General features: G+C 43.1%; 1 protein-coding gene across 8 annotated transcripts in view; it reads right to left on the reverse strand.

Moving 5' to 3' along the window:
* The window catches only part of LOC101867750 (protein eva-1 homolog A), a 205,476-nt gene that overhangs the window by 8,763 nt on the left and 182,523 nt on the right, over window positions 1-14,190 (reverse strand). For 4 of the 8 annotated variants that reach the window (XM_005146436.3, XM_031046668.2, XM_031046667.2 and 1 more), the window contains one exon: window positions 3,937-4,101. In XM_005146436.3, the coding sequence (XP_005146493.1) occupies window positions 3,937-4,101 (165 nt within the window). Of the gene's footprint in view, window positions 1-104; window positions 2,376-3,936; window positions 4,102-10,914; window positions 10,933-14,190 lie in introns of those variants that run through there. The other 4 variants (XM_031046665.2, XM_031046664.2, XM_031046669.2 and 1 more) reach the window with 3 other exon arrangements.

Genomic DNA, 14,190 nt, shown 5'->3' on the forward strand with positions numbered 1-14,190 from the left:
CATCCACATTCAGAAATCTGGAGCCACTCAACAGCAAGCCTCTCAAATTTGCTCCTTTTTGGGGGTGACTAAACCTTCTCAGGTAGCTTCAGCTGAGCACATACCCGGTCTGCATCCAGGCAGCATCTTCTCTTCCCGTCTCCTGCTCTTTCATGTCACCACTTAGACACACCCACCTACGCTACAACAAATATATAATCAGGTTTCTCTTCTCTTATGTAAATCAAAGGAGCCTTTATCACCAGTGGGTTCAGCTAGCTTGTAATCAGGACTAGAAAACACAGGCAGAGCCTGCTACCCTCTTCCAGTGTCCCACTGTAGTTACCCATCCACACCTGGCAAACAGACATGCTTCCTCTCCAGCCTTTGCAGGGAAGGGCAGACCTGAGTTTATTACTTCCTTCAGAAGCCTGCTCGTATTGTGTTTCACCCAGACACCATTTCCTCTTTTGAGAGGTGAGTGAACATGGGTTAATGATTTGATTTTATTTGTTGAAGACTGGAGCTAAGGAGGCAGCTAATTCCAGGAGGCTCAAAGAGACCCTTTCAGATCTTATCAACTCACTGCTGAGTGCTCCCTGCACCTTGATCTGCAGACAGACACCCCCACTAGTCACAAAACACTAATTGTTTTAAACACATGAAAAAGTCAGTGCACAGGATCCAGCTCCATCACCCATGTGATTGTTTAACTGCAGATATTACAGTTTTAGAGGCTCCCTTCCCTGGTGTCTGGTTCTGGCCAAAAGTAAGCATCTCACTGTAAAATCACAGACTGGCACCTGGCTTCCACTGATCTGCAGGGATTACATTCAGGGAACTGTCAGATTCATTTCTGATGATGCCATCAGCGCCATGCAAGCGAAGGCAATCTGACAGCAGCCACAACACAAGATGGTCTGTGTTCACTAACTCCCTCACCCATCTCCTTTCCCTGCAAACCCAGCAGCATAAGACATCACGTTCAACTTCCTACTGTGCATGCTAGGAAGCGGTTCAGTCCAGGAAAGCAGCAACAGAAACTGAGGAGTGTCAAACAGGTAATGCTGGATGAAAAGGGACCGAGTTCATGAATGTGCACACAGTGATGCCAACTTCTAATCTGGCTTGGAGGAGAAGCTGCAGGGATGGATGTCCAGGTGTCACTGTAAGGGATCACCCTCAAGGAATTATGGGCATGGCTGTATCTTTGCCACTGAGTAGCTGCATTGCCTTGGGAAAGACACAGGTTACAAGCTACCGAGGTGTTAATGACTGCCCCTGAAGCAAAGTTTTTAAACATGGGTCTCTGGGTGGCAGATCCAAAAGGGAAAAATATCCCAAGAACCTCTTGCTTTAGAAGAACAGATATCAGTTACATGAATGGAGGCACTGGGACACAGAGGATCAAGGGCACATTCAGCAGGAAACCAATAGCAAAGTTTTGGATAATCTTTTAATTCAGATGTAGGCACCAACATGCCCTCTAATCTTTCCTTTATTCTCCCTATCTGGTAAACCTATGTCTGTACAAATGGCTGGATTTTTCTCTATGACTCTTCCTGCAAAGAAATCCATAGAAACGGGGTAAATTTTTCATTTCTAAAATATGAACCTAAAACCTGGATACTTCACAGCATCTCAAGTAGCACTATGCACCTGAACTGAATCCTGCTATTAGCTGACAGATCCTAGAGAGTCATTCAGCTCTCCCTATATCAGACACTTAAATCTTGATGTATTTGCTCATACAAAGATATGTAAGATGCATCAGGGTCAGGAGGACATCCATGCAGAGATGGCAGGTATGAGAAGGGGTGTAGGAGAAACTCTCACTCTTCTAGGGCAGCATCTAGAAACCAGGTGAACACCCCAGATCATCTCAAATACCATATTCATATGGGGGCAACCAAATGCTGCCTGAGTTGTCCACATACTAAGATCTGGCTCTGAAGTGGTTAATCCAAAACCCCTTTACAATTAATGAAAATGAAGGGCACCACCAGGACATAATTTCATATGTATTCCATAAACATATATCTCATCATACAGAGGACTGCTGGGTTAGGTGGCTCCAGGCTCCTGCTAGGCATTTGAGAGTTTTCTACAGTTCTGCATTGAAGTCCAGAGCTGCTAGGATATGAACATGGGGCCCCTCTGCCATGCTCTCTCACATGCCTGCTTCTGCACAGATGCCAACCCACCTGCCCCTCACTGTTAATACGTTCTTAGGAACTCACTAGGACTAAGGTTTGAACTAAATTTGCAGTGTGGGCTTCCATGTGCATGTGCTAGATCAGCCAGGAGAGGCACAGAGAGACACCACTTCTGCTAGGTACGGGGAATCCCTTGTAAACCATGCCATGCAATAATGGTGTATTTAGGAAATAGAATAAGGCACAACTCCTCTCATGAGAGACGTAAAAGAATCTTCCTTTCTTTTTTTTTTTTTTTTTTACTTCTGACTTATACAAAGAACAGATGTAATCAAACAAGTTTTTAAATGAATAGTTGTCTGCATACACTATACTCCAGCAAAGAGCACCACAAAACCACATAACTGGTTTTGTCATCTGCAGGATTGTACAAGCACAGACAGGGAAGACAGAAAACGACTGGAATTATGCAGGATGGAAAAAACAAACAAACATAATTTCACAAAGGCCATGCCTTGCTACACTATACAGTTCCCTGGTCTGCCATTCATTCCAGGATCATATTAAAAGACATCCCCTTTCCTCCTTGCTGCCTTTGAAGACCTTGTCTATGCCCAATCAGCTCGCCTATTGCTGGTTTTCTCTTCACCACCGTTTCTTAGCCAGTGATCACCTAGTCACTCAAACTGTTTCCCAGTGACTATACACCAAGCTGATCAAAACTATTTCAACCAGCAGTAAATCTGCCCAGCACCACAGTATAAGCATCGGAGAGGTTATTCGTGATACTAAGCTGACTTTAGGAAGTAGTTTTAATAAAAGAAAGAAAATGGGGAGGGAGATTACAGAAATGTCCAAATATTTCCTTTTGCTACTTTTGAAACATTCTTTCAGCTTTTAATTTCAAAATGACAACTTTGTTTGAAAAGTGGTGCATATTTTAAAAATTAATGAGTAAACCATGTGAAAACTAAACAAAAAATGTCATTTGTAGAAGTGAAATGTTTAGATGGTGATAATGAGTTCAGGGCATTTTTTTTTTCTTGCTTAAAAGAATCCCCAGAATCACAAAACTCATTTGGGGCTAACTCAAAATTCTTTCTTTGACAATTTTTCAGTAAGGCCTCCAAACTGACAAATCTGTTATTGCCAACTCTTAATTCTCTGCGGATTGACTATCCAAGCTGTGTATTAACTTAGCCAGGAGTGCAGACAGGAAGGAGAGGTAGCTCTGCCCAGACTCACCCTAGAGCTGAATCTCTGAGAGCACAGGCTGGGAATTTCAGAAGTAATGTTGTATACTATCCATGGTGTGTTGGGAAACACAATGCAAAACTACTCATTAACTGAATACGTGCTCACCTGTACTTTTCCTTTCTTTGTACACCACCTCTTCCTCCTACTCACCCATTGCTATAGATAACTAAGATTTGACTTCATACATCTTTTGACTTTGCATTTTATTAAAATAGCATCATATTTCAAAGGTGAAAACTCCTCTATCCCCTATGAGGCAGATCTACTGTGTAAGCCTTTTTTGGTTTTTAATTTGCCACTGTATTAGACAGGTCTGCGAAGTATTTCTGTTATGAACTTTGACATGCATGGCCATGACTGCTCTTTCAAGAAATCCAACATGAGCTTCACAACAGTTTGCTTTAGTTCATCACTGGTCATGCCTTGAAGCCTGTGACATGGATGCAGTTTGGAAAAATATGAAAGCACAGATAAGGGGAGACAGAAGGGAAGAGTTACCACAACACAGTTAAGTTTGGGCCAACATTGCAATAGTCATAGCTACCTGGGAGGGCTCGCCCTATGTTGGAAGGAGAGACATCAGAAAAGAACACACCGTCCCTTATAACATTGGGATCAAACAGTCTTGGCCGCAGTGGAAAATGTGGCTTCTGAAATCCTTGGTAATTGGTTGGTCTTGGCTGGGTTTCATGCAGAAGCTTCTTGGGAACTGAAAGAGAGGAGTGAGAAGAGCACAGTTGTTAGAGTGAATTATTTTAGCTGGTCAGAATGAGAATTACCACATTATGCTATGGGCTCAGCTGATGCTTAATCATACCACGTGCAGACCAAACAGACATTCATTTACTACTACTATGAATGCTCTCCAAATGCCAGCACAGAGACATTCAGTGAGAGAATACTGGAAACTATAAAGTGATTAAGATACTCTTTATTTACAGCTAAGCTTTGAGACTAGACTAAGGATCAGATTTGGACATCTTATTCAGACAAGAATCCTAGAAACTGAAAAGCCAGGGTTTGGCCTCAGCCCTAAGCTTCAGAGCTCTCAGCTAGACAGCCTCTCTTCCTACTATGATAGCAGGTTGCACAGGATGCCCCATAACAGTAGGGACTATCTGGTATGCCTGAATCACTGCCTCTCTCTGGCCATCAAGTTGCTGGCTTAAGACAACACATCAGAAGTTTCTGTCCACTCCTGATTCACAAAAGTGGCCTCTGGAGGATGCTGTTCACGTGAAATAATAAAGTTTAAATCATCAACCACAGGAGTAAGAAACCCTTCCCACCCTGTGAGATCCAAAATATACTGTTCCCCATTGTGCTTTAGGCTGAGAAGGGTGAAGACTCAATCAATCCCTACTGCTCTCCATGTTTTGTCAGCCACAGCATTAGCAACACACAGGTGAGATAGGTTAATTTGTGACAGTTTGACCATCTATAGGCTCTTCTTTGAACTAAAGCATGCCTTAAGAAGAGTATTTTCTCCTCCTTGATGTTGCAAGGCCAGCTCTTCAGCTGTAGATCCAGGTAAAGAAGTCAAAGTCACTGTAGCCACCACATTGTACACCCACTGAAGGTAAATACACACAGTAAATTCACTAAATTGCCCTGTAGGGACAAAGCAGCATGTCATTTACAGAGCTAAACCAGTTCTCTGCCTTAGCCACAGCCAACACCTGAGGCTATTTCAGAGCAAAGTGCTTTTCCGTACAAAGAGAAGAAAGACATATACAGGCCATTCTGCTCAGAAATTAGAGGAACAGAATGATGAAAGGCAAAACTAAAGAAATGACGATTTCCAGAGGAGAAAGATATATTCCCTGTCAGTGACTGTATAGTAATACATACATAAAAGCACCATTTTGTCCCTGCAGACAACTAAGACTTTAGTGTATTAAAGACACAGACTGTTGAGTCTGTGCAAGTTTCCTAGACCCACAGAAACACCAAGAAAAGATTTCTGGGATGCTCAGGTATCCTTGCTCCAAGTCTAATGGCAACTACCTCTCTGATCCCAAGCAGGAGGCTGCCACCTCCTACTGCCTCAGTTTCCCCACTGCTCTCTTGCCAATCGTGGTATCTCTCATCTCCACTCTTCACAGGGGCATGAAGAAGTATAATTAAAAATGCAAAGCACTTTGAGATCCTTGGCACAGGCATGAAGGAAAGACTTGGAAAGAGTGCAGCCCTGGAACAGAAAGGAAATTCCTGCCTGCCCCCCTGCACCTCATCAGCTGCCAAGCTGGAGCATGAGACTTAATCACGCCCATTAAATTTGCCTGCATAACTACAAATATTACTGGTGGGTGAAGTGATCCAACCACCTTGTTTACATTGTGTTTGACTTACTGTCTTTGCTGAGGCAAAGAAAATTGTAACTATATTTACTGACTGACCTCCTATATTAGGCTGCCAAGAGATCAGCACTGAAGTTCTTGCATTATTAGTAGAGTCATGCTAGGTCAGGAAACAGACATAAAGCCCCACAGCTTCTGAATATCAAACAGCTGGCACAGCAGTTTCTAGTGAAACCTGAATTGGCAACGATCCTCTGATAGGAAGGCAGCAAAAGAAACATATCCCCTGTTAGGAACTAGACAGAAGCAAGGGAGATACCTGTGCCAGAGAAATATCAGAAAGCCTAGGGAGGAAGTGGGTAGAACAGAAATTACCCTGCTAACCACACGGTCACAGAGAATTGCAGTGCTAGGTGCCTAATCTGAGGCACACAAGGGGACCAGAAGGCATAGGGCTCAGCACCCTCAAAAAGTAACAATCCTTTTTGCTGTATCTCAGGCTGATGACCTGAAAGGCATTTAAAACACACTAGTCAGTTTTCCCTTACACACTTTTTGCCCAGACTGCATCCTGGTAACACGCTGATATGCATGCAGTTAAGAAAAGGAAGCAAAAGGAACACAGAGAGAATCTTTTTATCAAACTTTGATTAGTCTTTCATGTTTCAGACTGACTCTTCTTCATACACATCTCCTTTCGCCTCCCAATATGCATGTGTATCTCTGAAGCAAAACACAGGCTGGATAGACCTAAACCTTTCTTTGAAAAGGTGACACCACCACCACATTCATTGAGGCTATTTTTAGTCACAGCACCTTAATGGGGTAGGGTTGTGATGTTATCCCTTTGGGATGACTGAGGAAGTAAGATGACTATCAAGCAGACATTTGGTGCCTGAAAACACTGGTGGCTACCAAGACAGCATGTGCTTCATGACTATGATAAGCACACACTTTGGTACTTTCAAAAATCCTGAGGTGACTGTCTTCACTTTAGCAACTAAATCCTTTTAAAACTCTGGAAGCATCTTAGTGCAACACAGGATGTCGACAGCACATGAACATAGGACTTTTCCATTTCAAGGGACCATTTTTCTCTGTGGACTGCATAAACATCTTGAGCACATTTTACCAGGAAAGGCCTATCTTGGCAAAGAGTAAATAGACTAACAGCATGCTGCAAGTCTGTTCTTTTTCTAGTTTATACGACACTAAACCAATACATGACTTAGATGGCTTGATTTAGAAAGAATGTGAAATGGAAAGGGTTTCTCAAGTGCAAGACGTCTCACAATTTCCAGTTAGCTTCTGTGTGGCAGCCAGCTCCTCAAGAAAGATTAAACATCTGGTTCCTTTGAAACACTCTCCTTACATTCTCCCGGGGGGAGTGCATCTGACACAAAGCATGACATGAACTGAAGCAAGGTGTCAAGAAAAGTTATTTATGATTAAAAGCACCAGGAAAAAAAAAAGTACCTGGGATTTTAATCTTATCTCAGTATTAAGCACAGAAATCCTGACAGGGAAGGGTTGGCACTTGGCCTGATCCATTCAATCAGGCTGGGAAGTTAAAGCAACTCAGTCAGTAGAACAAGTGATATATGTGGGCAAGAGGGGAACAAAAGGGTCCTTCAATCAAAGTTTTAACACACCTGATAGTCAGGAGCCCTGAACCCTAAAATGCACAGGAGGAACGAGCTGGGATCATCCGGAAGAGAGGAGATGAGCTGTTCCAGTAACCTCTGGGGACCTGTGGTCTCTCAGGAGGTAGAAGTCAGCACTGAGATGTGGGTATTTATCCAGATGATAAAATTCTCCAGTAAATTGGGCTGGGCAGCTGAGCAGTGCATGCAGAGGCATAACTTTCTTAACAGCAAGCCATGGTCTGCCATCCTCCCTTGGGTTCAACTCAGGCAACATCGCCATGTGAGCCAGGACTTGATCTGGAGAGAAAAGTGACCATTGCTGTGTCAACTCTACAAAGACACCTGCAGAAGGTGGTTCTAGTTATAAATCTAAAAGGGAGCTTTTGGATCAGCAGGTTGATTCCTCTGCCAGTACAGGCTTTCAAGCCTAGATATAATCTATCCATGCCTGTTTTACAAGCAGTCCCAGGTACCAGCACCCACTGCTCGTCCATCTGAATCCACATCATGCTAGCAACAATTTATACCAGCTCCCAAGACCTGCAATACCCATCTGCAATGAATTAATGGTATCAATCTCACAACAAAACCTCACCACCATTGCCTACCACCTTCCCCCCCTGCAGGAGCAGGGTCAATGGTAAACCAACTCTGAAGTGTGCTCTCAGTGGCAGAGCAGACCCATCAGATTCAGCTACAAGCAACTGGCAGGAGAGCGTGAAAAGGCACATGCCGGTGCTGCTGACAGTGTCCTTATTTGTACTTGGTGGAGACTCCTTCTGCTGGGGTTTTCACACAAGCACTCCCTTGTGTGGCCAGAAATCTGAGGGCTGGTGAAAAGAAAAGGTTACTGTGCCTACAAGCAGCAAAGTTCTGAATTATAGTGCCAAGAGCTGGAAAAGACTAGCCGATTCCTCACCTCTTCTTCAAGACAACTTGTGTTTTCTACTGTTTTGATCTACCTAATTTTAAACACTCCAGTCCTGGGGGTTCAGCCAATTGCTGTAAAGGATTGTTTTGCAGAGGAATATTGTCTTTCTGAGAAATTCTTTTCCAATATGCTGCTGAGTGTTTCAATTTAAGCATATCTATCACTGCCCTAATCAAAACATTTGACTGCTATAGCCCCTACATTTTACAGATGGGGATTTGGCTCAGAGGCAGAGTTTTGAAAGTTTTAAATATCAGAATGATATGTCCAGTCTCACAGAGGGAGTCTATGCCAAAGAAAGGAAACAAACTCAGGATCTCTATATTTCAGCCTTGCACTCAAACCATCCTTTCCCTGCTGATTTGATCATTTGGTGTTTCCTGATGCTTGCTTAGTCCTAAACATGCTTAAAGACTTCCACTCCCAGGAAGCAATTATCCTCTGACCTCCATCTTCACTGTATATACAGATCAGTCAACTGGAGGGGAGATCAATGAAAGCTCAGTCTTAAAAACATACAGAGAGGGGGGTTGTAATTCTCCAGTCCTCTTATATATTCACTTGTGCATTTCCAGCCCATAAAGTTTATTCTGAAAGCTCCATATGATTAAAGCAGATCTGCAGGACCTTCAGCAAATCCTCCTGTGAGAGCTTGAAGCAGAGCACTATTTGAGCAAAACATCACTCCCTCACCAATGAAAATTACAAGCAAACCTTTTATCTGGGCAGGTTGAGGCCAGGAACTGTTGATGCTCAACACATTTTTTAAATAATAATAAAAAAAGCCCTCCTGTGAGTAAACACCCAATATAAACTGCTGCAGGCTTTAGGGGTAGCAGCTCTGAAGGGTTTGTGTTTGAGATTTGAAAATGCACATCATCCAACCAGAAATGGGATCATTCTTGCTTCTGAACTATTACAAGAAAGCAATTCCTTAACACATATGTAAGGTATGTGGCTCTCAGATTGCAAACTGGTGTGTGCTGAACCTAAATTCACCAAGCAGTCAGTCAACAATACATATTAAAATGATGGATTTTGGCTGTGTCAGGTGACAAAATATCATAATACAATCACAGAGCAAGAAGGAAAAATCCCACATGTAAAAAGACTCTGCACCTGGTGACAACAGTAGCACCACTGTATAACTAGAAATATGGGGGTGGAAGATGCTAATTTGATTAACAAAAGTAAACTGAAGCACAGCCTATACCCTTGGCTTCTTCCCAAGGGTCTCACACATGGCCAAGGAGCAAGCTGAAACCTCTTCCAGCTGCTTGTGCCCCATCTAGCTCTGTGCTGGATGTGCCCCTTTCAAGTGAGTTAAACCCCATTTGCATCACACAGTGAGAGGTTTTACCTCTTCTTGTTATCATATGTGTCATGTCAAACATCCAAAGCCTGCCTTCAATTCCTGCCCTGCCACCAGGCATTCCCCCTTCATGTGACAGGGAAGCTTTTTGGTCAGATATAAGTATAATCACTTCATAGGAGACCATCAGATCCTACATCCTGAAACAGAATGAGGGAGTTACTCAGCCTGCTGCAGGCATGTTTTCTGTGCACAGTGGTTCCAAACCACCGGTAACAAGGAAGTGACTCATGCCAGTTACAGTAAGTCTACTTCCAAGCATCATCCAGAAATCAAGCGAGACTGTTTGGGAAAATAGCCCTGTCATAACCAAAGCACCTCCCCAAGCCCACAGCCTGCACCAGGGCCTTCTTCTCCTGCCCCTCCCTTCAGATGCTTTCCAAAGCAGAAATCTATCTCTGCTGCTAGCAGTTTTTGGGCTGGTGGGAAGCAGCACAAGCTGGGGTGCCTGACACAACTCATACACTCTGCCAAGACTACTCCTGAGGCAGCCTAGATGTTTTGCCTTTTACTGCATCTTCTGACAGCAGCCAACTACGCAAAGGTTGTGCAATGAGAATATAAACATAACACAGACAAGCTTTTATCTTGTTTGCCATCCATGGAAAAGAAGATGTTCATCCTTTTCTCATACAGCTGCAATTAGAGAAGTGACTTAAGAAGCACAAGCAACTCCAGTCCAGAAACAAAGTCAATGCAACACAAATTATCTCGGTCTCACCATTCCTTCTGGTGAAATCTCCTGCAGGAATAGGGCCCTGTGATGTGAGAGGCTTTAGGAGATGAAGGAAATACAGGAAATAGTGCACCTCCAAATGAGGCTCCCTGGGGCAGCGGGACACAAGCTCCACTCCCTCCCAGCCTTCCCCCCCTTGCCCAGGGCTGCAAACACTTTGCCCTGGTTTCTTCTGTTTCTGCATGTCCAGAAATGCAGTAACTTTATTAAAAGACCCAATTCACCTAATCTGGGAACTCAATCCATGCATGCTCTGTAGGTACCTAATGAAGGAGTCCTCCTTAAATAAGCTATGCTCTTAAGCTGTCTGTATCGTCCATAGTGAAAGTTGGGTGCCTTTGAAAGCCTCCAGGGGAGATTCTGTCTACTTGAATTTAGGAGCCTAATAAGCGATAGTTAATGAATCATCATGTTGCCTTTGGATTTATTCTCCTGAGTGTATCTGAGTTAAAATCTTATGAACTGCTTCACATCTTTTACTCAGATATTTTTCTTCTATCTTGAACTTTTCAGAACAGGATTTGAAGCTACAAACACCTTAATTTCTATCCAATGATGCATGTGCTTGTTCTATCCACAGGCAGTTTTCCTTTTGCTTTCATAGCCATGAAAGTCGATTGTTCTTCTTTCATCATCTTAAATGTAATAGAACAGAACATGAAGCATCTATTGCCAGCAACTCATAAATCTCCTGCTTGATGTGGCTTTTGGTCTCCAAAGGGCACAGTGGAAAGCATCACATGCACCAGTCTTCTCCCTACATGTCCTATTTGGAAAGAAAAATGGATCAAAAGGAAGAAAGCCTTGTAACAGATACCTGAAGATATGAAGAGTTACTTTCATCTGGTAGATTTTTGCCTCCTCGCAAGGTCAAGAGAATTCCAGATTTTCATAAAATAATGCATGTTTAGGAGGATGAGATTCAAGCTGAGGCTTGTCCAATTTCCAGCATGCTCAGCTACACCTCCCATGGGACCCTCTGCCAGCCATAGCTGTAGAACCTCTCTGGCAGTTGGATTGCACTTTATCTCCACCAGGCCCTGAGACTATGATAGGGACTTTGCACACCTGAGCAGCATTGGTGTATTTTTGAGATGGATCTCAATTCAAATCAAACCGTTAATGTCACCTCTAGGTGCTACTGAAGCATGGGTAACTACCATCAGCAAGGTCACTGCAGGAACAGAAATCTGACTTGGCACTCATGTGCAGAGTGAGTTCCACTCTGCTGAATTAAGCAACTTTTCATTTATTTGCATGCTGAGTATAGACAGGATCTGACCTTTCAGTTATGTAGCCTCAGCCTCAGAAGTGGCAGCAGGCAGGGAAGAAAACACTCTCATAATTACAAGGGTGCTAATAATTACGAGGATGCAGATGGGAGAAACTTCCAGTCTGCCAGACTAGGAAGAAGTCCAGCAGGGGAGCCCATGAGTCAGTTTTGGGTTTCCTTTTTGCAGGACACAAGGATGTCTGAATTGGGGGCCTGGGCCCTTTGTCACTCGAGAGGAAGACACACTACAGAGGATGGCACAAAAAGGAGAATAAGATTAATAAGGAAGTCACACTCGTTCTTCCCATCTTTCCTATTCCCCCATTTGGACTGCATTGCTCACATACTTCCATTGTTACTTTGCAAACCAGCCTACTGATGTCCGGCTTTCTTAGGCATTATTTTGGTGTCTTCTGAGAATACTTTTAGTACAGACTTGATTTTATGCAATGCTTTAAGAATCTCCATTCTACTTCGGATCAAAGCAAAGAAACACTAAATTTCAGATTTTGACACAATTCCTTTTTTTTTTCTCATCATGTTCAGTCATTTTAATCAAAGATTTAACACTGCAACATTCTACTATTTTAAATTACTTTTACACTACAGAAGTGTTGCCCTTGACTGATTTAGGCTACAGAGCTTGGCAGAAAGTCTCTTGTGAAGCTTATCTATTTTTCAGGAAAATATGTGACACAATACGTGTCTCCCAGGAGGATGCTGACAGAGCAGTATGCAGTGTGTGTTCGAGCGTGGCTGATCCGGAGCCAGAGCATTGCTCATGCAAAGAACTGCTCATCAGCAAGGGAGGAGAGTCTCTGTGCTCAGGATGCCAACACATACCCAAGTGGTTGCAGCTCTGCAAGTTAACTACGGATCAGCTTAGTCACAGCAACTGCTTCTGTGAAACCTGGGGCAAAAATACCCCTTTAAATTTCAGTGAAATGTATACAAGCACTGTCAGTGAGAAAGGACTTTGGAGGTCTTCTCTATTACATACCCAAACGCAGTGGCTGGATGAGTACTATGTGTCACTGTGAGACACTTAAATGATAGCCAGGGCAAAGATATCCAAGACAAGGTAAGGAGAAAGGGATGGAGTAAAGGGCCAGAGTCTCTGGCACACTCTGGAGCTGATGGGAAGCCATGCCAACACCCAGGAGAGGGATGGCAGAGAAGTGTGAGCCTAGGCAGGAAAGGAACGTATCAGGGAAAGTAAGATAACTACAGCTACACTGCACTTCCCTGAATAAAGAGTAAGAAGCCCATGCTTCAGCATCAGAGCCAACATCTAGCCTGGTATGATTCAGCCATTATATTCCAAGACTTAGGAATATGACTTCTCCTCTGAGACTACTGACCAAGACAGACATTTAGGGGATTTCCTGTGCTCATCTCTGAAGCAATGTCACCCATCCTGTAGTCCACAGACCACTGGTGACCTCTAAGGCACCAGAAAAGTGATCCAGAAAACAACTAATTCAAAGAAAAATCCAAACCAGCATATCCCTGGATATTCCACCATGGTTTGATCTCAGTGTCTGCTGGCAGGCACAGCCAGGAAACACTTCCCATCTGCTCTCCTTGTCTAATTAAAAACCTTTGTAATTACAGCAGTAAAACTATGCTCTGTAAAAAAAATATTTTGGTTTTACCTAAGTGCTACTTATCCAACAGTGGGTGCTAGCTCTTTATCGGGACATCAGCTCTTCCTTTTGGTAATCAAACAGCAGAGAACTAGACAAGGGGCTAGAACTCTTTTCCAAAATTACAGCGATGCCGTGATTATACAAGCTGAGGAACCTCATCAGAAAGCAGCCAGTAACCTCTGTTGTTAAAGACAGTGCCTTTGTCTGGTCACACGGTTGATTTAGTGTGACAATTCTCTGGATTCCATGAGATGTCCAAACTAGAAACTCTGAATGAGGAAAGGTTATCAACAGCATTGGAATAAAGACTGGGAGTGAACAAAACCATATGAAGTAGCTATAGTGCTAAATTTTCATCAGTTATATATGCATGAATACAGATGAATATTTACTGAACAAAAATACAGTTTAGTTTGAGATACAGAACTTGATGCTGGGATCACTGGCTCCTGTTGTTCAGGACTTGGCTTACATGAGAGGCCAGGCTACACTAACAAACTTGAAATCCAAGGAACTATGAACAAAGTGGCAAAACTGTTTTCAATATAAATCCTTATTTCCATGTGGTCATAACCTGTGAGACATCTCCCTTTGGGGCTGAGACTTCCTGAGCACAGTGGAAAGTCTGAAGGAAAACTCTATAGATGTTTTTGACTTATAAGAGTATTAAACCTCCCCCATTTTTTAAAGTACATTTAACTGGCAGAACCTCTCTAATGCACAGCATCAGCCTTAAATTATCTGGCTTGTGGCCTGTGAAAAGTTCTTTGCATGGTTTATGTATTAATTTTTTTTTTCTGGTAGAAAAACAAGTAACGTGCATCATCTTGCTTCCACGCGTATCCTGAGGGAGCAGTAGGGACTGAGAGCTCAAGTGTTACTACAATTGCT

The sequence above is a fragment of the Melopsittacus undulatus genome, chromosome 3, assembly GCF_012275295.1.
Source record: "Melopsittacus undulatus isolate bMelUnd1 chromosome 3, bMelUnd1.mat.Z, whole genome shotgun sequence".
Classification (NCBI taxonomy): Eukaryota; Metazoa; Chordata; class Aves; order Psittaciformes; family Psittaculidae; genus Melopsittacus; species Melopsittacus undulatus.